General features: G+C 42.4%; 1 protein-coding gene across 1 annotated transcript; it reads left to right on the forward strand.

Annotated features, from left to right (window-relative positions):
- Positions 1 to 531: 531 nt before the first annotated feature.
- Positions 532 to 21,700, forward strand: ARSK (arylsulfatase family member K). The gene is made up of 10 exons (XM_035889312.1): positions 532 to 1,617; positions 4,518 to 4,647; positions 6,650 to 6,809; positions 10,563 to 10,845; positions 14,892 to 15,063; positions 16,489 to 16,713; positions 17,820 to 17,825; positions 19,960 to 20,172; positions 20,256 to 20,522; positions 21,186 to 21,700. Exons 2-10 carry the CDS (start codon positions 4,578 to 4,580, stop codon positions 21,245 to 21,247), a joined length of 1,458 nt encoding a protein of 485 aa, XP_035745205.1. The 5' UTR covers positions 532 to 1,617; positions 4,518 to 4,577; the 3' UTR covers positions 21,248 to 21,700.
- The last annotated feature ends 4,133 nt before the right edge of the window (positions 21,701 to 25,833 follow it).

The following is a 25,833-nucleotide window of genomic DNA, read 5'->3' on the forward strand; positions in this document are numbered from 1 at the left end:
TTGCCAGCCGGGTTAAACCACGACACTGGGCCTTCGCCTGACGGGGACCCCCGAGGATGTGGTAGCGAGGGCTCTGCCCGGGCGACAACCACAGGCCAGGGAAAAGAGCTCTGGTCTTTATTCAATCAGGCAATGTGCGCTGGCAGCCCAGAAGCCAACCCTACCCTGGGCTGCAGCAGGAGAAGCGTGGCCAGCGTCGAGGGAGGGGATTGTGCCCCTCTGCTCTGCTCTGGGGAGACCTCCCCTGGAGCCCTGCGTCCAGCTCGGGAGCCCTCAGCACCAGGAGGACATGGACCTGTTGGAGCGGGGCCAGAGGAGGGCTACTAAAATGCTGCGAGGGCTGGAGCCCCTCTGCTAGGAGGCCAGGCTGGGAGAGTTGGGGGTGTTCAGCCTGGAGAAGAGAAGGCTGCGGGCAGAGCTGAGTGCGGCCGGTCAGGGCTTCAAGGGGGCCCAGAGGAAAGGGGGGTGTCCCTGCTCCTGCAGGGGGGTTGGGCTGGGTGGCCTCTGGGGGTTCCTTCCAACCCAAAACATTCTATGATTTCCCGCCACCTCCCCAGGGTAGAGGGCTCGCTTGGGGCAATGAGGGCAGGCCTCCCACATCACTGAGGCTCTGGGCAGCTCTTGTCACCAAAACCAAACCCTTCGTTTGGCTCGGGAGCGTGCTATGCCTCTTCATCAGGTGCATGACCGTGATGCAAAACTTCTGCGTAGGTGGTTCCTGCGGTCGGCTGCAGCATGCACAGCTCACCCCCGCGACTTTGGGTGGATGGGGGCATGTCAGCAGGACTTTGGGGCAGGGCAGCAAGGAACCCAACAGGCCTGGTGTGTACAATGAACGCTTTTCCTTTGGCGTGAAAAGCAAAAAGGAAAGGAAGGTCGCTGAACCCTGGTGTTCCTGCCATTATAAATCCTAAGAACGTTAGGTTGCCACAGCAGATGAAAGGGAGAATTTCTGTAATCGCAGGTGAAATGACTGAGTTAAGCTGTTGGGCATCATATATTGACTTACTCAGACCTTTATTAGGTATCACAACTATTACAATAAACTTGTCAGATGAGTATGGACAAGGGCAAAGGGACCAGTAGGTATGTTTTGGTACACTTCTGTTGGCTTTATTACACTTGATTTATTGATACATTTGTTTTAACCCACAGATGGATAGAAAACTTTTTTTCCCCCCCCATTGACAAATAGTAAGTGCATTTCCTTCCTTACAGCTAAAGGCAGCACATTTTTCACCCTTTTCTCACCATGTTTCTGTCTGTCCACTCAGCATACTGGAAATGCTTTTCTTGAGGTTTGAGGAAAGGGAAAGCCCTAGTTTCTCTGCCTCATCTGAGCTCTCACAGAATCACAGAATGTTAAGAGTTAGAAGGGACCTCGGGAGATCACCCAGTCCAACCCTCCTGCTAAAGCAGGTTCACCCAGAGCATGTTACACAGGATAAGCTCCGTGGCATTACATCCAAGGACTTTGACATCTCATCACTTCTCATCCGCTGTCGAGAAGCCAACGCTTGGCTCCCAGTCATCTCAGAATGCTGTCCTTGACTGCACGAGTAAGAGCACTTGACTGCTTGCCTGCTGCCTGTCATTCCTGGGATGAATTCTTCCTAGGTATTTGGTGAACATTTATCACCCTTCTTCAAACCCTTTCTTAAAACACGTGTTTGCTATGATTTCGGATATAAGGCAGTAGGCCCTTACTTCCCTTCCTCTGGCTGTATTCCTTGGTTATTTTGTTTTCAGAATATCATCTCTCTTAACATTCCAAAGAAATGTGTGGGTTTCATAAGTGAGACTTTTTCTTCAAATTTTCAGCTTCTACTGAAACTATTATTTACCGGTAAAATGCCAAATTTAGAATAGTTTAGGTCCTGGATGTTCGTCAGTGGTCAGTTTGTCTCCAGATGCTAGCAGAAGCTGCAGACAAATCTTAATAAGGCTTCTGTATGTTGTCCTGTAAACAGGAAGATTACGGGGATTAGTGAGGTAACCCTTACAAAAATGAAAGACAAAAGCCCAGATGTTTGTGATGATCTTTACAAAAACAATTAAGAACAAGGTGCTGTTTCTGAGAAGTATCATAGTTGCATAGTCCATATGAAGAAGAATATGTTAAAAGAATTGTTGCATTGCATGAGTTTTTTATGAGATGGATTTCAAGGCAGAAACAGATTAACCATTTTGGTTACATCACTAGTAGAGAACAGGGAGAGTTGAGTACTGTTGAAACTAACAGTTTTTCTGGGGGAAAAAAAAAAAAAAGCTTAAGTCTTGCAGGTTGTCGAAAGGTATGGGCTTTCATTTGGAAGCGTGCCTGCCTTTGTCGTGGGTGAGGCTGTCTACAAAGGACTCGCACCCGTTTTGTCAAGTGTGACAAACATTTTCTTCTCGGTGACGCCAGACTGCGTTTGGCCTCCTGAGCAGCGACCTCCTGCTTGAGCAGGCAGCTTTCTGCTGTCGCTGTGCTTCTCAGAGGGCTTGCTGACGGGACGTGCTAGCAGGCGACTCGGCGCGTAAACTGCTGCTTGAGGTTAAGGGAGTGATGACAGGCTCTGCTCGCAATGCAGCTCAAGTTCCTGGGTGAAATGGGCTTGCTTCTGTTACTCGGAATAATTGGATTGCCTCAGGTACTTCAAAACCCACAAGTCCTACACAGTTCTTGGAGAGCCGATTTCCAGAAATCCGCTTTCACCTTCTCAGCCTGTAAAAGCAGCTTACTTCTTTCACTGAATAGCACGTCGCCTGTCTGTCCAGTTTTGAAAGAATGAACTCTTGTCTCCAGCTGTTCAAACAAACAGTATGTTTGTTGGAGAAGCTTATGAATGACAGGATGACACATCAGCCGTGTACTTTCTAAAGAGCACTTTCAGCCTGAAGTTCTTTTCAAGTTCATATTGCAGATTGCAGCTTTATTTCCAGCTTGTCCTACGGAATGCTTGTTCTAGTTGCCATTGCAGAAGTGTACAAAGTGAGGTGATCAGCCTTCTACCACATTCTGGTCTCCGGTGGCCCGGTTTGCTGATAAGTCGTCCTCTGCAATGCGGTGCAGGGATGCAGGGATGCCACAGTTTGCTCTCCTGGTGCCAAACGAAGTGATGCTCTCTACAACACCATGTTACCCAATAGCGTTTTCTGCCAGAAAACAACCGTGGGGAATTGTTTTTTTCTGCATGCAGTCCCTGCATTGAACTCTTCAGAGTGAAGAAAATTACGTTAGTCTCTGACTGTGGTCTTAGTGTATGAGCAATGGCTGGGTGGCTAGTGAGGTAGTGAAGTGCTCATGCTGTGAGGTTAAAATATTTTTAAACAATGATAGAATGATTCAAATCTTAAAATATTCCAGCAAGTTGTAAGAATTATTTCCTACGGTGGAGCACAATTATGCTGTGCTCAACTCTCTTTTCCGGGTTCTTTGTGAAATGTTGCAAACTCTGATTATGTGCAGTATTCTTTGTAAATTTTCACTTGGACAATTAGTGCCTAGCATTAGGGAATCGTGGGTAATGGAAGCAGTAGTAACACAGACTGTGAATTCTTCAGGTTTGCTCTCACCTACCTTTGGTGGTGTTTTTTTTTGTCCTTTCACAAATTATTCCAGAAAATTAAACTAGTTAAACTAAAGTGATAATTCAGAAACTGCTAATGTGCAGAAACAGCGTAGTGTGAAACCGATGGGAAGTCTTACATCGCCTGATCTGTATTCTTCAATGCTGACCACAGAAAGAAACTCTTGTTCTCTCCATGTCAGCTTGCTTAATGTTTCATACAGGAGAATATTATGTTAAATACAATGTTTTTTTCAAACAGTTATTTTCAAAACAAATACACTCTTTCAAAAAAAAAGCACTTTCTTAAAACCTGTAGGGGCTAGCAGTTCTCAGAACCCATACATCCATCTACCTGTTTTGTTCTAAGCTGACAGCATTTTCTGTTATCCTTCCACTTTTCACTGTGACTCAGATGCCTGAGGAGTGTTTCTACCTGTTCCAAACATACCGTTATTTAAAGGTGGAATTTCACAGAAGCTAAGGCCTTCTTGGTCCTGCATCCCTGGAGACTGTACATGTTCTTTACATTTTGAAGTAGATGATCAAAGGCCTCCATCCAAAGTAGTCATGGAGTTTTTATCAGTTGAATAAAAGTACCTATTCAGTATTAAGAGGATGGGGATTCAGGCTGACTGCTTTTCATCTTTCACCATACCTATCCCTGTTGAATGCGTCATGGTAGGAGCCCGCTCCTGCAAGAATTGGAGCTTAGGGTATGTATAGCGATAGAAAGGAAGTAATTTTACTATGAAGAAGTCTGGTTATCTTTTACATTACACTTTTTCATAAGTAATCCATTTTATATTGACCTAATTAATGCTTCTCAAGATTTTGTTTTTCATACCTGAGTAGAATTGGCAACATTTGAGTAATACAAGTTCAAGGTAATGGATCTATGAATTATCTCAGCCAATAGTTCGGGTTAATGCAGTTTATATACTGGTTTTCTCTGTTTGATTGCAGGATGGACGCTTGACATTTTCTCCAGGAAATCAGACAGTGGATTTGCCTTTCATAAATTTTATGAAAAGATACGGCACTGTCTTCCTCAATGCCTACACCAATTCTCCAATTTGTTGTCCTTCCCGTGCAGGTAGGACCAAGCAAAACATCAGATCAATACTTGCACGTGTCAATTCAAGTACGTGGTAGTGATGGGAAATTTCAAAGGATTTAATTTTGGGAGATTTGTTTTGCTTCCAATAAGACCCAATCTTTTTCATTTGTGTCTGAATTTATACAGTATTCTCATTTTTGATATGTTTCTCGTGCTTCTTCCTTTATTTATTTTGATCATCTTTCTTCCAACTATTTGTGAGCTCCCAAATCTTTCTGCAAACTCCACTGAAGCTTCAGTTTCTTTTTAAAAATTCTTCAGGATTTGTAGAAAAATCGTCAGTTTGTCTGCTGCGGTGCTGAAGAACTACTCTCCCTTCACAACACGAAGTTAATAAATCTCTTTCCTGTTCTCAGGAAAAAAGTATTAAATAATGACAGCTGAATGAATCAGTGGCTGTTAGCACTACCTTCCAATGACATTTATTCCAAACACCCTGTTAAATACATAATGTATCCTTCAGTAGCTTTAACTGAATACCTCAGTATTTTTCTTTACCTGCTGCAATCATTTCCTGTGTTCAGTTTCACACTTGCAGATTTGCTGGGAAGGAAGCTATGTTCTTGAATCAAAGCTTACATCTTAAAACATTTCTAGACCTTTCAGTTGTTGCAAAGACCCTCCAGAGGTGATGTAAATGAAATTTCATCTTATCGCTGAAAGGGAGATCCCCCTTTCTCTCAGGCATACGTTGGAAGAAGCAACCTGTCCTGACCGCAGCAGGCACAGGCTGTCAGATTTAGTGTTAGTGTTTAGTATTCCATTTACTAATGACCTAGTCCCCTTTTCTGTTTCTCAAGGTCACATTTTAAGCGAGTGAGATTACATGAACATGCCATCAGGCTTGGGGTTTTCTTCTTGATTTTTGAGTCTTTCAGCCTGTCTTTGTTGCTGAGAACAATAGCCTTGTGTTAGGTTATTTAATTTCAAGAAGTTTTGTGAAAGTTGCAGCTAGTGCTCCCAATGAGGAAGAGGCTGCATGATGAATTCAACAATTCATCAGTTCTGCTTAGCGTTTTAGGTGGTCTGTCAACTTCATCATGACCACTGGTCAGTCACCACAAGGGTAGCTCTGAACCAGCAGGACATCTCTTGTTTAGCCAGTAGCTTGGAGACCTGCAAGGAACTGAGGGTAAATCTACTGTGGAGGTGTCAGGGATCTTACCAGGAGACATGGTGGGAAGGAGAACTTTGGGATGGGGAAAGTGGGAGTATATCCATGGTATGGAGTTGGGGTTGACATACTGTTTGTGCTTACAGGATATTTCCATTGCTTATAGAACAGCTTAGTTTCGTTTTAGGACCCCCTTTGCCTCAAAATTACCGTTGGGAAGAGTGAACAATTCTTGACAAGCTGCGAAGAAACACAGGAATTTGCTCATAAAAACTTCTGTTAGAGTCTTTTGCAACTCTTCCCTTGGTTTCATTTCTTCTTGGCCTCTTCTTTAATAATCTTGCTTTGTTTCGACAGCTGGTACTGAAGTAGATGACCTAAAAAGGATAAAACTGAGGGCCTATAGTATTTATAACATTAATACACTCTTAATTCCCTCCACAAACATACTTAATTTTAAATTCACATTAAAATGTAACTCAAGTAAGGAGAGGGAATACTCTGGAACACATGTAAATACATGACTCTTTCATCAGGATCTGTACTGCCATGGCATTTTCTTTCTGCAATCAACGAGTATTCCCTGATCTATAGAAAACCTTCATTTAACGGTTGCATAGCTCCTGGAAAGATGGGACCTTCTTCTGCGATTCTGGGGATTATTTTAGTAAAAGTTGTTATTCATGTTGATGATGAAAATGTGATTGGAAGAGTAATACTTTGTATTCCCTGCTTTGTTGGATCACAACGTGGACTTTTAAAATAATGAGAAGATTGATCCCTTCTCGAGTGTATTCAGCTTTAGAGAGGAGGTACCACTTACTCGTCAAAAATCATGTCTCATTTTTGGTTTTTTTCCCCCAGCTATGTGGAGTGGTCTTTTCACTCATTTAACAGAATCTTGGAATAACTTCAAAGGTCTAGATCCAGATTATGTAACGTGGATGGATCTCATGGAGAAGCACGGCTACCACACACAGAAGTATGGGAAATTGGACTATACCTCTGGGCATCATTCAGTAAGGTAATCAGATAGAATCTCCTGCTGTGAAATGGACAGGAGTGAATAAATCATGTAACGGTCTGGCAAGCAGTTTCTGTCTCTGATTGAAATGGCGGTAGCTTTAATTTAAACAAAATTGTGTTAGGAACCTAGCAGGGGTCTGTCCTGCAACTTCATGCAGAAGCAAGCATATCCCTTGCAGGTGCACTGTGGCTTTTATCTGTAGCTGGAAGGTGAATATCAAGACTGTGGTTTTGTCCAACATGAATGCAGGTTGGTTTTGATCATTGGTATTGCTCCCCAAGTGAAATTCATCATCTGTTTTTGCCTTGCCTTGAGGCTTCCCGGCTTGAGTATACTAGCACTGTAGGAAAAGCAGAACAAAGAAACGTATGTGATAATACTTTAATATCAAATCTAGCGTCACAGAACATGAAGTGGGTTTTTTTTGAAGGCAATATGTTTTCAAAGACTTGTGCTGTATTTCCTATGCTGTAAAGCTTTCTTTTACAAAAAACGTGACTGGAATTACACCAATTTATGAAAAATACTTAAACATTTAGAGACTAACTGCATTACGTTAAAAAAATAATAAGCATGATGTGTCTGTGGACAGTTGGGACAGAATATGGTGTCTTCCTTCTGTTTAGTTTTTATAAGATGCACTATCTCCCTGATTAATGATGCCTGTTGCTGAAATAATGATAAAGAGTAGCTTTTTCTTTGATATTAAACAGATTAGAGTTACTTTACGTTTCCTGACTTCCCTTTCTAAAATGAGCAATCGGAGGGTGAAAGGTCACATTAGCAGTTAATCGTATGTTGCATGTGCACACTGCTTTTTATCTACAAAATATTTTATAGATAGTATCCACTCAGAGGCTGGCCAAAGTAATATTTCCTCTCCAGTTTAAGACCATCAAAAAAGAAAAGAAAGCTTTTTTCTCTTTTTCATGTACTAGTTTTACAGTGGAATTAAAAGAAGTCTTAGAGACTTACAGCAAAAATGCCATGTAACTTACTTGACCAGACCGTGTACATATTTGTGTGTTACTGATGCTTCTCCCTGGTCTCTGCAGCTCTTCTTAGTCTTGACATCTAACTATGAACAGATGGGTGTTCAGCCTCTGATATTTTGCTGTGAATTTTTTTTTTCTGAAGACTGCATTATTTTTAAAAGTTTTTTGTTTTTTTCTCCAATAAGAAACAATTACTTGTACAACATACTAAAAGTCCTCTGCTGTGGTATTATTCTGATTCTTTGTACTTGCTTATATGAATGTTGGGGAAATTTCCTCTCTGGCAAGAAACAGCTGACCATTAAGATGAATGCTTACAGATGTTTGTGTTACTGTAGTGTAGAGATGGTTGGTTGTGACTGCCTCAGGCACTCATGCTTTTCAAAAGAGGGTTGTCTTAACAGCATACCGTGAAGTGCCAGTAGCAGACCATTCTTTGAGAAGGCAGAGGGTCAGATTTTGTTCTATGTAATGAAGCAAGACAGGAATCATTCTGTGGGTGCATCATTCTTCAGCATTTCTAGAATAGATTTTCACTAAATTAAAATTACTCTGAAAAATTGAAATTATCTGCAGTACTATACAGACCCTTACACTTTTCTGCTGAATCACTTCTGTGCAGAGAAAATTCTGTGTTGTCTAAATAGTATATACTATGCACTCACCTTGCCCTTCATTGAGATAGGATAAATGTTTTGTAGCATTGAAATCTGTTCATCTCTAATCTGAAGTCACTCCAGATTTAAAGAAGAGCGGCTCTAAGTAATTCCAGAAGTTCCTGGCTGTTCCTATGATAACTGGAATGCAAAGGTGGCACAGAAAAAAGGCTGGTTGTATATAATGTCTGGATTCCAGAAGTCTTGCTTTCACCTGCCTGAGCTGAAGACCATAGGTGAATTCTGGCTTCAGTACAAAGGCCTTCACATAGGGAGTGCAAAGCTGAACAAACAGATAGTCTTTAGTTCTCAAATAAATTTTCTGGTGCAGGAGTTAACGCAAAGAAAACCTTAACATGAGACTACATAGAAGAGGAATGTAATTTTTATGTTGCTTAACTTTCTAAGTTGATAGACTCTGCCAACTCACAATCTCATACCCACAAACGTACTCACAAATACTAAGTTTTGTGTTCAAGTAGCCTGAACAGGATCGCTGGCATGTGATAGGGCAAGGGATGTCATCTGGTGAGGTCTTTCCTATTTTCCTGTTGATTGGCAATGATGAATTGGCACTTTGCATAGGTATTTTACACTCTTTAGGAGTGAAAAGTTGCTATGGTTCAATACTTTGCCTTGAAATCTTGCTTACTTCAGTCTTCAGGAACATTAGGCAAATAGCCTTTTTGTTTGCTTATTGTGTCTATCTTATTGTATTCTGGTCTTCTGTTGGAATAATGGGAAGAGGAATGGCACATGGGATGCTATCAGGATGCTGCTGACAAGTCATCTCTACCGTGATCTGATGGCCCCTTCTTCAGTACTGAGCTGTTCTGCTGATGTCATTCACATTCTTGGCTATCGACACAGGCCATTGCTTTAACCTTGTTCTCATAGTTATTTTGTCTGGTGGCGTCACATTTGAATGGTTGATACTGTTTAGTTATACTGTAATATTGGACACACCCCCACACCCACTCCTTTAATTTCAGTTTAAAATTCATTCATTACAAAATGTGCTTTCTCTACGGGCCAGCTAGCTACCTTAATTTGTTCTAATTTGTTTAAGCCTGTTTACCTTGAAAGTGTGAGCCTAAACAAGGAGTTAGAACAATAAAAAAATTATTGTCACAGATGATTTTGAATAGTTTTGTGGAGATTAAAAGTGCATTGGTAAAATTCCTATGGGGACAAAACTGGTTAGATGTTTTTCAAACAATAATAATGTGTTTTGATGAAAGTACACGATTGAACCTTGATCAGCTTCATATTTTCTTTTATAATTTCTTTGGTTATATTGAAATTGCCATGAGCAAAAGGAAGATCAGTCAAAGTCTTAAATGGGCTGTTTCCTCCCAACCCTTGTTTATGGCCATAGTAGTGTCATTCATTCTGACAAAAAAAAGGACATCTGCAGCTCAAATTTCTCAGTGTTTTGGAGAGGCAACAATTGTCATGATATTAGAAAATCTATTCCAAAGATATTTTATCATTAAAGTGTTGCATTTCTCCCCCTTCTTGCTTTCTCTACACCCTTCTCCTCTGTTACTCTCTTCTATTGATAGCAATTATCAACTATATCAAAAGCAATGCTATAAAATAAATCACTCATAGATTTTTGATGTGAGTGAAATGTTGTAATAGTACAATCCAAAACCAGAACGATGCTTCTAAAAGCAGCCTCTCCAGGCAAGTTACTCCCCGCAGGACTTTTTCAAATGACAAAAATCTAAGGCCCTCTTTACCAGATAAATAGTAGTACATGAATCCATGTCAGAATGAGGAGCAGGGTCAACAAGGTGGAGATGCTATTTCTAAATATTATTTTGGAGCTGTGAGAAGAACCATTCTGATATGAAGTTACAATAGGTAAGAAAGAAGGTTCAGAAGCAGAAGAAAATGGCTAAAGCTTTGAGTATAAAATAAACACACAACAGCTATTGATCAATTGAATAACAATTCTTTATGTAGAAATTACAGATATATTGCAGCTACAAGTATAGGGGCAGTTCTTCATGAATTCTTAACTCTTTTGACTTAGAGGAAAAGTGAATAAAGCATTTTCCACTGACTGTGTATCTTCCATCTCTGTTTTCAAGTAACCGTGTGGAAGCCTGGACTAGGGATGTTGACTTCCTGCTCCGGCAAGAAGGCAGACCCATGGTAAATCTTACTGGTGATAGGAAGCATGTGAGAGTGATGGAAGCAGATTGGCGTAATACTGATAAAGCAGTAAACTGGATAAAGGAAGAAGCCATTAACCTTACTCAACCATTTGTTCTCTACTTGGGATTAAATTTACCACACCCATATCCATCACCTTCTGCTGGAGAAAATTTTGGATCCTCTACATTTTTAACATCTCCCTATTGGCTTGAAAAGGTATGTGAAGACGAAATTTAAATATAAATTTATTTATAACTGTACTGATTATGAACAGTATTTTATTCCTCACATGATTTTTCCCAGTTTTGATATTTCAGTGCACAGTGAGAAGGTACTTGGATGAGACATATGGGGGGTTGGTAGAACCAGCAGGGTGCCCAGGTGGCCAAGAGGGCCAGCGGCATCCTGGCTTGTCTCAGGAGTGGTGTGGCCAGCAGGAGCAGGGCAGGGAGCGTGCCCCTGTGCTGGGCACTGGGGGGGCCGCCCCTCGAGTGCTGGGGTCAGGGTTGGGCCCCTCCCTCCCCGAAGGCCCTGGGGGGGCTGGAGCGTGTCCATGTATTTAGAAGACGGTGGACAAGGTGCTTAGGGCCAGGGTTTAGTAGTGGACAGGTACAGTTGGTCTCAATGATCTTAAAAGGCTTTTCCAACCAAATGATGGTATGATTCTATGTTAGATTTCTGATTTAGGGCTAAGCAAATACAAGTGAAGAATTTCTCTCTGTTGTAAGGAAGGGTTTGTTAGCTGTAGTCACCGAATCAATAAAGAAATTGGGAGTTCAATGGCTAGAAATCCACTGAACGGAGAATTAAATCATTGCTATACTTAGCTGTAATTTTTTTTCAGTAATGGTTTGAAGTTCATTGTTTATAACATTCTGCATTGTGCTTGGGATAAATGATACTGTGTGTAATCATTCTGTCTGAGTTTTATAGTGAGAGATTGACTTTTCCTACAATATGAACCTGGAACGTGAAGTAGTAAGACATAGCAGAAGTCTCTGTTTTCTGTTAACTTCTTTCTGTGCTACTGTGGCTTTTCAATGTTTAGAGTGCAGAAAAATCCCATTACGCCTATATGTAGGAAGCTAACAGATAGCACTCCATTCCAAAGAAGTAGTAAATATTTATTCTCTGTCTTGTGTGGTCTCCAGGTGCCATTATCTGTCATAAAAACATAAATGGGTTCCACTAGTTTTCACTGCATAAATGCATTAAGATTCTCTGCAGCTGAAGAACTGCGAACTAGGTGTGAAAAGACTTTACGCTTACTTCAACAAAAAACATACGCAATTTATGTAACTCATTTGGCCTCTTCTACTGGGTAACTGCAAAATATCTAGGTACAACAAAAATACAGAGGCTTAGAAAAAAGGATATACAAATGCATGTTTAGAGATATGAATTTCTTTGCAATAGTGAGGGTTGTGGGCTCTTCTAGGATGGTGAGAAGTTTGTGGGGAGAGGAGGAGTGTGGGGGAAAAACCTTCATTTGCAGAAGGCAAGATGTAACTTGGGTATTAAGGAGAACTTTCTAGGTGCCAATTGCTAGGTTAGACATGTCTTGGGAAGTGGGGGTACCTTTTTTCAAGTCACAGACACAGTTATAACATCTCTAGCAAATTTTTGTCATCCTTAATCCAGTTAAAGTACTTAAACTCCATGGTTTGCTGAGGTCCTTTCCACCACTACGTACACATACTCATGTGAACCACTATTACCATTTATTGACCATTGCCTGATTCTTCTGGAATGTATCTGTTTTGGCCATGGAAGAAGCAGTCTTTGAAAATGTCAGAGATGAATCTCTTGAAGAAGTTTGAGTGCATAAATGAAGAACTTGAATTAAATTCTATGTTTACTGAGGAGCTGATACAGAACAGAGTGTCAACACAGTACGTTTATGAAACCCCGTGTTGCTAAGCAGATGGTCCCCCGTGTTTTGCACAAGCTGGCACTTTTTCAGGGCATGTGGCTACTCTCCTGGCTATGAATTATGACAGACAAAAGGATTATGGGTTTGTGAATCCTTAAAACTAGGTTGTAGCCCTGTAGAAAAGTGTTCAGTTTTCTGATGAATCGTGGATGGAGAGGAACACTTTTTGTTCCTAGCACATCTTAAGCAACTAATAAATATGATTTGAGGAGGCTAAAATGTGACTTTATGTAGCCAAGGAGCTTCAGCAACAGAAGAATGACTGAAGCAGTTGTCTGATATTATTTTATCTTCTGCGATTTCTTCTTGCAGCATATTTTCTATAGGGCCTAAGTGGTGCCTTGAACAAAGGCTAAAAGATGGAGGGGGGGGGGGGGAAAAAAGGGGGAAGAAAAAGGAAAAAAAAATTCTGCTGTGTACCTTTTCTGGTAGTTACATTGTGCTTGCTTGAGCAATTCTGAAACTCTTGGTGTGCAGAAACCAAGATAAGAGACTCAAAACCCTTGAGCCTTGCCAAGGAGTTGCAAACTCCAGCTGTACTGTGTCCTCTGGGTGAACCCCGTTCATTACAATCCCATTATAACACCAAAAGAGCCGCCCCCAGGTGGAGAAAGCCCCTGCTGAGGAAAGCCCCCTCCTCTCAGAGCAGGCTCAGTTAAGAAGAGGATGCCCTAACTTCAACGGGAGATGGGGCACCGTGGAACCAGTGAGGGTGACAGTGGCTAAGTGTAACTGGTACCTGTGGCTTGGGATGTATAAGTGCTCACCGTCTGTTAATTAAGGGTGTGCTTGATTGGTGGAAGCTTCCACTGAGCCCCCAGCGCTGCAGATAAAGAATGCCTGCTTTCTAAACCTCCAAACTGAGTCTTCTTGACCGGCTTTTTGGGTAACATAAGGAAATTCAGGTTTTGATATGTCTGTCGGACTGTTACAAGGCCGGGTTTTATCCCTGTGGGCACTTTAACTCTTGCTGTCTTACCAACCATTTAGATGACTTAATACATCTGCTGGGTGACTCGAGAGAATATGGACTGTTGTGGGAGGAGGAATTTTGTGGATATGGGAACACATGGCCGTTAACAGCACTGGTAGTCAAAGCCTTACCATGTGCTCAAGAGACAGACAGCTCTTGGTTATCCATGCCACACCTTGGGGGAAACCAAATTGGGTTGAGCAGGGATTGATGCTTAAATTGCTACACAAATAATCAGGGACGTAAGGCTTCTAGGGACAACTTTGGTCTGATTGCTTTTGTGCTGTGTGGAGCCCTTTGGACAGTTAAGTGGCTTGGTTATTTTACCCAAAACCAGTGCTGCCATGTTGGGGGCCAGCCCAGGAGTTGGAGCTGTGGCTGCAGCCCTGGGAACGTGCTGCGCCGGCACTGGAGCTGCTCTGGCATAATCTAGGCCTGAGCTCTGTTTGTTAGAGAAGATTTTCAGAGGTAAATGGGAGCGATAGGTATGGGTTTATTTAATAAACTTAAGTTTTCCCTACTGAGATTACATCTTTTCTACTTTGTGGTAATTTTTGCTTTAAGTCTACAATGTAGAAGTAATTAACTGTTAAATGCAGCACTTACTTAAGGGAATGCTTACAAGTGTGACTGCCTAGACTAAATGTGTAGGTCAAGCTTTGAGGCTCTAAAGATGGTACTGCAGCACACAGTATCTGTGAGCATGCCAGTTTGAATATACAAATCCAGCAGCATTCGTAATTGATCAGCTCCCACTTTTTAGCTTCAAACTGATCTTAACACTCCTTTATAACTAAATGGATTGACTTCTGGAGAAACAATAGAAAAGTATTAGAAAATGGGACTAATGTAGTGATTTTCTTTTTATCAAGATGTCAAGACTTGCGGTCCACTGTCCTGGATACCTTACCAGACTAAGTAAACCTCCGTGTTGTTCTGTAGGCTCACATAACACCCGATCTTTTTGATACATACAGTTTGTAGTAACCCTGTAGTTAATGAGACACTATGCCAACACTTCTGCACTTACCCTAGCGTACAGTTCTAGAAGATTGTTCTACAGTAATTTCTCTCAAAAAAAGATACTGGTTGGTAAAGCACATATTTCTGGCTCCTAGCCTTAGTTTCTAGCTGATTTTTATAGCTTTCTTTTAAAATTACTTGATACCTGCGGAAGCAGAGGGGAAGTATGGAGGAGGTAGCAGCAGCAGCATATAACAGAGAAGAAGCTAGTGTTTCCTGGGCCACAAATAGAGAACTGTGAATTTATGCTAAAAAGTTTTAAATTAAATATGTTTTAAAAAAATAATGTTTAATTCAGTTGCTAAAGTAATGTTAATTTCCTCTTATTTTTAGGTAACTTACGAAGCTATTAAAATACCCAAGTGGTCTTCTCTTTCAGAGATGCATCCTGTAGACTATTACTCATCTTACACCAAGAATTGCACAGGAGATTTTACAAAGCAAGAAGTGAGAAATATTAGAGCATTTTATTATGCTATGTGTGCGGAGACAGATGCCATGCTGGGTAGGTGATGTTTCATTATGCAGTGGGGTTTCTTGTTCTGATTTTTTTAAGAACATGTGATGGGGCTTGTCTTCCAGGGAAAAAAAGACAACAAACCACAATTCAGATCTGGGTGTAAGCTATATGAATGTTACTTAATCAGTCTATACGATAAATAACTGGATAGCTTCTAAGGCTATTGCAAGGTGAAATCAGAGCACTGTGAAGACCAATCACAACTACAAGTCAGAGACCCTGTAAAAGCCCAGTAACTGGGGTAAAATGTTGCTTGACCCTTGTGCAAGAGGAACTAAATACCCTTTGATTAAGTGCTAACTGAAATAACGGAAACAATGTGCAGGGGACAGACTGGCAAAGCAAAGATGGAAGGAAAGGTAAAATGTAGGACGTAAGCAGTTTCCTTAAGAGATTGATCTCAAACTGGGTGACAGCTATTACGCATAGGCTAAACAGTAAGGTTACCTTTGAAGTCTCCCTTAGCAGCACATTCCTGGAAGTTAAGAAGGGAAAAAACCTAATTACACATTCAGAATGCTTCCTAGTTTGCAGTAAGGTCTACATACATAAAAATTATAATGCAAATTGTTCTTCATTTACAGTATTTTATTTCTTAATTTGAAAAGTGACCATGAAAAACCAAGAATTTCCTTGCATTCTGATATGAAATTAATGAATAAATAAGCTGCTCTTTTTAGCAGTGTTAGAATGATGAAGAAATTTAAAAGACAGAATTACCTTTCCATGTTTTATGAAAGAAAAGAGATCAATGGGAGCCTGGCAGTTTTAGGGAATGAAGGTATTGCAAAGTACCTACACTGGGGTTTGATTTGGTAACATATTTGAAGTTTTTAACTAGTCTGTTTGAGCAAGAATCATCTTTTAACGTTAAAGATGTGCAAGTGCTTTACTTTATGACCCTCTTCACTGATCTGGGCCCTGTCTTCGTTGCACAAATGTATGTGCAGGGGGCTCCTGTGGGGATGTAGGCACAGGAAGGAGAGACTTCCACTGATCATGTGTAAGGTGGATACTGGCAAGAGTCCTTCAGCCTAAATGTGTAGGGTCAGGGCTTCTGCTGACCTATTTTACTGCTGTTGAAGTAACTATTTTTGGTTATGCTAGAAATGAAACAAAATTGACGGTAGCAAAAATACGGCTTCTCCTGCGGTGCATCCTTGCCTTTTGAAATTTTTCTGGTTGTTGTTCAGTGCCCTCCACACTTCACTGGGAGCTAGACCCCTGCCACTCACTGGTGACTGTATGTTACTCTGGGCTGAATGCTTTGGGCTCTGCCCTCTATGGCAGAGACAGGAGCGTCCAACCCTCCGTCTAGGATTCCTCAGGGTCTGCATGCTGCTTTGCAGGTACAGAAGTTGGAAGGAATATTTTGAAGGTATCCTTCTCAGTATCCTTTTCTTGTTGCAGGTGAGATTATTTCAGCCCTGAGAGACACTGGGCTTCTTAAAAAAACAATCGTTATATTCACAGCAGATCATGGAGAACTTGCTATGGAACACCGGCAGTTCTATAAAATGAGCATGTATGAAGGAAGTTCCCATGTTCCTCTCTTAGTTATGGGGCCAGGCGTACAAGAACAGCAGCAAGTACCAGATGTGGTATCTCTCGTGGATATATATCCTACTATGCTTGGTGAGTTAAGTAATTTCAAATGAAATTTTTTTCCCCAGTTATTATTCTGCATTTCCATTACAGTCAGAATAATGTCTCCGCTTTGTGAGGCAATGTAGTAACACAACAGGAGATAACAGTTTATGTGTGGAGCATACATACGGTGTTAACACAAAATGCAAAAAAGGTATCTAAAAATGAAATAAAGGAGCTGATGATGTTTCTTATTACTGTTACTGTCATCAACACAATTACAGTGAATGATTATATATAGGATTATTTGTTACAAAAAGGTGATAAAAAACAATCAGATGCGTTTTAGATATGAATAATCCTTAATAGCCTTCATACCTAAGTTTGCTACAGAAATCACAGTGAAACATGATAAAAACTTTGTATAGGAAATATACAGTTGATCTGGGCAAGCATAATAAGATACAATAATGGATATCCATTCTTGCCTTCTGGGATATGGAAATAGTCATTATGGGGCAGAGAATCAAATAAAAAGGACTGACATCGAATTACTTATGCACAGGTGTAAATTACTTTTAAGAGTGAATTTTTGAACAGTTACCTGTGATAAAGCATGCAAGAGATGAATCTCATTGGAACTAAACACTAGGTGAAGTTGCCATTCTAGGCTTTATCTGGGATCTTTTAGGCTACTGATCAGAGAAAATGTTCTTTTCAAGGCAGTCTGCAGACCTCTCTGTTTTAAGAAGTGTCACGTGTGTGCTGCAGTTGCCTGAGAGAACGTGGGGCAGTAGATAAAGCTGTATTTCTAACAGTAAAAGACAGTGAAAAATCCTTTTCTATATTAGGGGGATTTTCTAAAAACAGAACCAAAGACATTTATCTGCCCATCTCTTCTCAAAGCATTTGAACCAGTTGCCCAGTTGAAAATAGGGTAAAATCTGAGTAACTTTCTCTTCCAAATTCTGATATCAAATCTTTTATATAAAGTAATCTGTATCAGATATGGTTCTTATATAAGTTGTGGTATCATATGTAAAGAGTTAAAAATCTGGTTTTCTTCTTTGTGCTTTCCCCCCAAATAACACAATTGGTCAGGTTGTTTAACATCCCTCCTTCTTTTTCTTTTCCTCCTTTTTTTTCCTTCCCAGAACTGTGTAAGTCCTTTTGTTCTGTTCTGGCAGTTCCCCTTTCCTGTAATCTGAATGTCAGAAAGGGTACATACATCAAGATGAATGTGAAAACACGAAGAATCATCTCTGTCATCTGTTACCTCTTCAGACTGCATGCTGCTGATGACTAGTGAGGAAACAGATTTCAAGTCTTTCTTCGTGATAAATGTAATCCCTCTGCTTGGCCTTGTCTCAGGGCAATAATCTCTCTTAAGACTCCATCCAAATGCTTTGCTCGATACTTCCTCCCTTACTGGCTTTGAGATTGGGTGCACCCTAGGGCGAGTGTGGTACACATGCTGAGATTCCAGCAGAATCTGTCTGATACGGGTAATTCAGCCAGGAGTGCAACAGCTCTTCCATTCTTAACAGGATGTGGCATAAGCTTTCCTCCAGACAGCACTGGCTTTGTTGGTCTGGATGGAAGCACCTTTGGGTCTCTGCTGGAAAAGCAGGAGCTGCTGAAAGTGCCAGCTTGGAGCATTCTTTGCATGTGGAGAATGCAGTTACTGCAATTAATAGCATTCCTGGTTTAGGAGGACAGAAGAGGAAAGCCTGTATCTCTTTTTCATTTGTTCAAATGTAGAATGTATTTGTTCAAGTTTTCAGCCCGCACGCTGGAGGCTACTGGGTTTATGTGTTACAGGGTGTTCCTAGTGCTTGGTCGAATGCCGGCCTTTTTATTTACTAGAGGAAAAACTACAGATTAGTGACAGGCATGTATGCTGTAGAAACAGAGGAGGAAAGGGAAGATGCATGCTGATGAAGGAAGAAGTCACCTGTGGGCAATCCATATGCACTGAGTGTCACCAATTGGTGCAGAACAGAAGGCAGAATACTACCACAGTGCTCTGTGAAGCGTGAAGCGTTCAATTTTGAATGACTACGCACTATGCTCTGTAGGGTGATTAAAAAGAACGGTGCTGTCATACCCTCTTTTATGACACACCACAGTTCAGGTAACATCCCTGGGATTCTCAGCTGTGTTTTTCAGAATGTCTCTGAGATGTCTTTGCAGCCCCTTAATGCTGACCTGATCTTCGGGAGCTAGAGACACTTGTGACGTACGTTGATACGGAGGAGCTTATTCAAGTTACAGCATCCTCTAGGGGCCATCTGGCAGGCTATAGAGTCATCCAGCATTTTCCATACGTGCACTGTATTGATACCACCTCTGATACCATCGTGTCCTGGTTTCGGCTGGGATAGAGTTAATTTTCTTCACAGTAGCTAGCATAGTGCTGTGTTTTGGTTTTAGTACCAGAATAATGTTGATAACACACTGATGTTTTCAGCTGTTGCCAAGTAGTGCTCAGACTACTCAAGGACTTTTCGAGCTTCTCCTGCTCGGCCAGGTGCATAACAAGCTGGGAGGGAGCACAGCTAGCACAGCTAACCCAAACTGACCAAAGGGCTATTCCATACCATATAACGTCATGCTCAGGGGGGGTCAGTTAGTTCGGTCGGTTCGTTCCGTTCAGTCGGTTGCTCGGGGCTCGGGGACTGATACCACCTCTGATACCATCGTTAGCTCCGTCCCTACCAGAGAAGCAAGTGGCCCCGTTCCTCAGTTTCCCCATCAGTTATATATATGGTGATAACTGTAATGGCCACCTTTTGTAAAGTGTTTTGTAATTCACTGATGAAGAATGCGAGGCAGGAGCCTAGCACTGTTATTATCAAAGAAATGAATGGTTAGACCATGTTGGATATGGAGCTTTTAGAGTCCTTTCATGCTATGACAATCTCTTTCTCCTGTCTGATGTGGTCAGAGCAGAAGGGAAGGGTATAAAACCATGATTTAAAAAAAATGAAAAAGCACCACCCATCACTGGAGGCTATCGTGATCGGTTTTAACAAACATCTGTTCAAGGTTGACTTAGACATAGCTGATACTGCTTCTGATCAAGATGGTGAGCAGCTGACCTTGGAAAGTTCCTTAAATCTTTTCTTTATTATTTGCGTATTTTGCGGTTCCTGTGTTCTATGAGGAGAGTAGTTAGGAACACATGTTTTATTACTGAAAGAGAATTTATGTTCAGATGCCTGTAGCATTATCTTAGGCTTTTTTAATCACGGTAACTGCAGTAGCATTTTGACTTTGTGTATCTTTGCTTAGATATAGCAAGAATTCCTGTCCCACAGAACCTCAGTGGGTATTCTCTTACACCGCTGCTGCGTGGAAAGGCTGAAAATGAATTGCCTCGGCCCTCGTGGGTGTTGAGTGAGTTCCACGGGTGCAACGTGAATTCTTCCACGTACATGCTTCGAACTGGCAAATGGAAATATATCGCGTACTCAGATGGCCGTTCGGTACTTCCACAACTGTTCGGTACATTACAGCTTTTATTGTCGTGACTCGTTAATTTCCTTAAATGCAGATTGGCTCTTAACTGATTTTTTTGTTTGTTCCAGACCTAACTGCTGATCCAGATGAGCTAACGAACGTGGCCATAAAATTCCCAATAATTGTACGTTCCTTGGACAAAATACTCCGCTCTGTGGTAAACTACCCAAAGGTTTCTTCCCATGTTCAGGACTACAACAAAAGACAGTTTATCAGTTGGAAACAAAGTTTGGGTCAGAATTACTCAAATGTCATTGCCAACCTTAGGTGGCATCAAGACTGGTTAAAGGAACCAAAAAAATATGAGAATGCAATTGACAAGTGGCTTAGTCAATGTAAGTAAATAAAAACAATAAGACTGAGGATATGAAAACATACTGTGTTTGTAGTATTATGCCTATTTCAAGTGTTGGAGATACTGCCTTATATGAGCTATTGAAAGCAAAGATGCCTGAACAATTACTGCTTTGTCTTAGAAAGCCAAAGCATTTTATATAAGTAGCCAGCACAACAAACCTAGATTTTTACATTTTCTAATTCTGTAACACTTCAGTATACATGGGAAGGACAGTACATAGGTGCTAACTGCACGCGTGGAGTATTTAGCTGGTTGCAAAGATGCAGGGTATTAAGCATTAGAACTCAACAGGAATTCCCATGTCTAAGGACAGACTAAAGCAAGGATTATAAAATGCAGTGTAGTGGGATGCCAATTACAGTGTGCTGGAGCCAACTTCCTGTCAAGACTGATTTTAAGTCCACAGTGAATACTCATTCATGCACCTTAGAAAAGCTATTGCGGTTAAAATAATAATAAAAAAGTTAAGAACTAGTATTGGTCTGAACATAGATGCAGTTTATCCAGGTACTTACTATGTCAGCATTCCTGTTTTATACACGACTGACTCTCCGTCTTTTCAAGATCTGCCTTCTAATCTCTTGCTTTCGGATCTGCTACTCACTGCTCCGTGCTGTTTAAAATTCCGTAATATTTATAGACTACTACTGGAACATGTGTGCAAGTGAAGAGGAATCTGGTCTGCTCACTGTCAGAAATTAAAAAAAAAGACACAAACCAAACCCCTCTGACCAGACCTGTGAGTAGAGCAGTTCTCTGAAAAGTTGGCAGTGTGATTCACATAGCGTAAGATGAAAACTGCTTGAGTAAATCTCCGTTACGCAGTTGGATTCTCCGGGTAAATGTTTTAATGTGCATCAGCGAGTGGAGAACTGGGACCTGCAGCGTACGCAGAGGAGATGCAATTGAAGCTTGCAGGAAAGGTTAACATAAAAATACTATTTTGCATTTTTCCAGAGATGTGATAAAAAACCAAAGCAGTTTTTGGAAGGAGGTAAGGTTTGGCTAGTAACTCTTCTGCTTACAGAAAAACATAATCGTAGTGGCACTGAGCTTGCTTACTCTTGATCACAGTTGTTGCCGCTATAGTAACAATTCAGGATCACAGAATCCCAGAATCCCAGCCTGGCGGGGGCTGGCAGGGCCCCCCAGAGCTCACCCAGTGCCACCCCCCTGCCCAAGCAGGCTCACCCAGAGCAGGGGGCACAGGACAGCGTCCAGGCGGGGGTTGAAGATCTCCAGAGAAGGAGACTCCACAGCCCCCCTGGGCAGCCTGGGCCAGGGCTCGGCCACCCTCACAGTCAACAAGTTCTTCCTCCCGTTCACCTGGAACCTCTTCTGCTTCAGGTTGTGCCCATGGCCCCTTGTCCTGGTGCTGGGCACCACTGAGAAGAGTCTGGCTCCGTCCTCGTGACCCCCACCCTTGAGATATTTGTAGGTGTTGATGAGATCCCCTCTCAGCCTTCTCTTCTCCAGGCTGAACAAGCCTAGCTCCCTCAGCCTTTCCTCCTAGGGGATGTCATTATACTTCATACCTATATGCTTTCTGGAATCTAATGAGATACTCAGCAGCAGCAGTAAGCAAGTAAAAATAAACATGAAACATATGTGTCTTTTCCGATGGCTAAGCACTCTACGTGCATGTCATAAACTACTTCCCACACCAGAATTGGGTACATATTTATGAATATTTTAGCTGATTTGTATTTTTGTGTTCATAGAACATTAAGGCTAACCTTACACTATTTACCACTATGGCAGCATTTTTTCCTGGTTTTTTTGGTTGTGGCTTTTTTTTTTGTAAGCAAGGGACAAATGAATAGTTAAACCTTCAAAGACTGTAGCACATGTCATTATAGTTCTTCTAGAATGGATTCAGATAGTGATGAAATAATAACACATCTTAGCAGTGTAATGTAGAATGGCTGTGTAAGAAGAGAAAAAATAAATACACCCATACAAAGGCTCATCTAGTGGGGAAATAAAACGGAATGCACTACATTGTACAGAATAAAGGAAAACCATGGTGAGCTGGATGTGTTTTCTGTGTGTGCTTTTTTGAATGACTGTTTAAAGAAATGCTGGGAAAATTGTGTTTTGCCAGTTCTGTGGACAGTGCTTGCTTTAATGACGCTCGATAACTGCTAGGCTTACAAAAGAGCAGTTTGTGATGCTCTGACATGGAAAAACAAATTGGAACATGGAACCACTCGCCGTAATTCCTTGCATCAGCTTCTTGCATGACAGACTGCCCGAAGCAGCCCAGTGCACGGGGGCAGGTTCCCAGGCAATGCAGGAAACCCCCAAAGCGTGCAACTGGCAAAGCGGGGCTGGAACGCCGGGGGGTAGGGGTGCACCCTGGCAGGGTGACGCCTGGGGTGTGAGCCAGCCGGTCGCGGGTCGTGTCCTCCGTCCATCTGTCACGTCGAGTGCTTCTTTTTGTATCTCGTCTTCTTAAAACTCTTACTTAAAACATGGGCTTGTTTGTTAAAAGCAAAACTGGACTTTTGCCAGTTGTTTATTCTTTGTGTGTGAGCAAACCTTCGTTCGGAAGAGTTAGAGAGGGCAAAAGCCCCCTAATGCCTCCCTGCCTCAGTTTGCAATAAGCAATCGACCTGTCCTGGCACAGAACTGAGCTCATTTAAGCCCAAGCGGGGCACATTTAACAAGAGCAGTCGTACTCTGTTACTCTTAGCTCATGCATCTGCGTTATCCTAACACAAATCAGATGAGGGTTGCAATGCGCAAGGCTGGCCAACTAACAGAGGAGAAAAAAAACCTGGGTTTTGATCCCACTGAACAAGCCAGGTGGCATCGACACTGAAGGGGCGCCGGGGAGTGAAAGGGAGAAGGAAGGCTGTCGGAATGCCAACAACTTCCAATGTATTTATTGGATGGAGTTGGGTCAGCACAGCCTCGTGGGTCTTGCCTGGGACTACCCAGGGCATTGGCTGGGTCAGCTTCCAAACCTTTCTTTTGTCTTCAAGTGTGTACAAAGGCAGGGGAGGCACCACTCTCCTGATGAACAAAAGTAGGATTTTTTTTCTTTTTTTGTAAATACGAGGTCCTAGTGGTCGCTGGAGGGTGAACACAAGAGACTGCCACTGTGAATCTGCCAGCAAGCCCCGTGGCAATAATCATCTTCTGCCTCTGTTGGGGTAACTGGCCCAGTCGGTAAGGAAAAAAATCAGTGGGCAAATCCAGACTTTGAACGCCCTGGGCAGTGGCCTGTCTGATCTTACGTAAGCAAGCTGTGGAAATGAGAGTCTAGGTAAAACTGCAGTAAGTTAGGTCGACAGCTGGCTAAAATCAAACTTGGTAGTAGATACCAAAAACTTGAAAGTGGGAAGGCTGGTCAAGTAAGGCCCGCAAGAATTTGACGTAGTGCTGTTTGGTACTTTTTAAATAGGTCATCTGAATGCAGGAGGAGGCCCTTTTTTTCTTATTAAACATGAGAAAATGCACTCAGGGAGAGCTGTCAGCACTTCTGAGGACAGGCTGAAATTCAAAGGAGCCTTGATTAGCTGGAAAAGTGATCTGAAATCAATCAGGTGAAATTCATCATGGAGTAGTTAAAGGTCAAAGCAAAAGGGAAAGGGAAAAACATTAAAATGGCGCACCATAAAACTCTGGGCTGCCATTTTGCAGGGAAGAATAAGCCCAAGGGCAGACAGAGACAAGTGATGTTCTGGGGTGGGTTTAGGTGGTGGTGGTGTGTAAGGCACAGGAGGCAAGTACTGTACTCAATGCTAATGAATTGCCGGGGTATTGTCTCCGCATTGTGGCTTTTGTCTTCTAAGAAGGACATAAACGGAGGAGAGGAGTCAGAGGAAAATAATTTAAGTGACTTGTGAGTCGTATTCGGTTTGCTTGAGCCGTCAGAGAAACCTCGACAACCCCTGAACTGCGAGCAAGGCTCAGGTCAGAGCACGGCAAATGCTGCCACTGACAGCAGAAAAAGAAAAGTCTTTGGCTTTCAGGCAGGGAGGGCTGTTCTGATGAGCTGTTTGGAGAAAAAACAACTATAAATGGAGAAAATGTGTAAATATATAAATGGAAAATATATAAATGGAGAAAAAACAACTATAAAATAAAAAACAACTATAAAACAGCCTGCCTGGAGAAGCTATCTAAACTCTTATCTCCGGACTTTATTAAGAGTAAGTTGAAAATACCTGTTGAAGAATGGCCAAGGTATGCGTGATCCTGCAGCAGGTCGGGGAGCCAGACCGAACACCCCCAATGCTCTTCACAGCCCCCCTCTGCGTGCCAGGTGGGGATTTAAGCTTCACCGCCATTCGTTTCTTACCGATCAGGGTTTCAGCTTTACCCACCTTTGTTATAACCCCGTGCCAGCAGCAGCGGTGACGAGCAGAGGCGAATTACAGCTCGTGAGGTGCTGACCAAACATCACATGAAGTCACTGGGTTTGGAGCGATGTTGTCTTCTAAGAGAAGATGCCTTAAGCCTGACTTCCTCGGGGGAAGGCTCGTCGGGGCTGAGATGCTGCAGCTCCCCGTCAGCATCTGGTACCTGTACCAGTCACCGCGGTACAACGCGAGCGCCCACCGAGCGGCAGTTGCCATACCAGAGGTGACACCCACAGAAACCACAGCCGGGGGCGCTGGGGGAGAAACAGCTTCATGCAGTCACAGCGTAAACACGTTCCCGTCCGCGTTCAGCCTCTGGGACTCCTCGAGGGTGTCAGTCGGACTGGGAATCCACCGCGGCGACCAGATGTGGGGGTGCAGGTGTACCTCCCGCTCCGTCAGGTACCGGCGAGGCCGCTGCTGGGCCGGGTGACAGCGTCCGACACGGCCCCCGCCTGCAGGTGCAGAGCTCCCGCTGTTAGTCATTTTCGTACACGCGAGCTGTCGTCACCGTACCAAGGGTATCGATGTGCACGTGCCACCAGTGACAAACGCTGCACATCACTCGTGCCCAGTCCTACAGAAACAGAGCTCTCGTGCCTCAGAAAAATGTAGATTTGGCTTTAATGTCAACACGACAGAAAACATTCAGCTGGGGAAGTGGGTGTAACGGCGATCCTACGAGTAAATCCGGAGTGAAATGAGAAGGGTGCGCTCTCAGTGCAGCATTCCTCCGTTGCTCTGCCTTAAAAACGTGCTAGGCAGCAATAAATACAACGGTGCTTTAGAAGACTTTTGCCAGGTTTTACACAAGCACATCTGTTGCTCGGTCCGTGCAGCTGATTAGTTCACCACTTGTCGTGGTTTAACCCGGCTGGCAACTCAGCACCACGCAGCCGCTCGCTCACTCCCCCCCCC

This window comes from Egretta garzetta, unplaced genomic scaffold (assembly GCF_000687185.1).
Source record: "Egretta garzetta isolate BGI_Z169 unplaced genomic scaffold, ASM68718v1 scaffold12, whole genome shotgun sequence".
NCBI classification, from domain to species: Eukaryota; Metazoa; Chordata; class Aves; order Pelecaniformes; family Ardeidae; genus Egretta; species Egretta garzetta.

Bases quoted from the DNA above. Each gene is read 5' to 3' on its own strand.
- ARSK (XM_035889312.1), top strand. From the start codon at position 4,578: ATGAAAAGATACGGCACTGTCTTCCTCAATGCCTACACCAATTCTCCA. The intron at 10,846-14,891 runs GTATGTGAAGAC...TCTTATTTTTAG, and splicing joins CTCCCTATTGGCTTGAAAAG to GTAACTTACGAAGCTATTAA. The intron at 20,523-21,185 runs GTAAGTAAATAA...TAATATTTATAG, and splicing joins TGACAAGTGGCTTAGTCAAT to ACTACTACTGGAACATGTGT.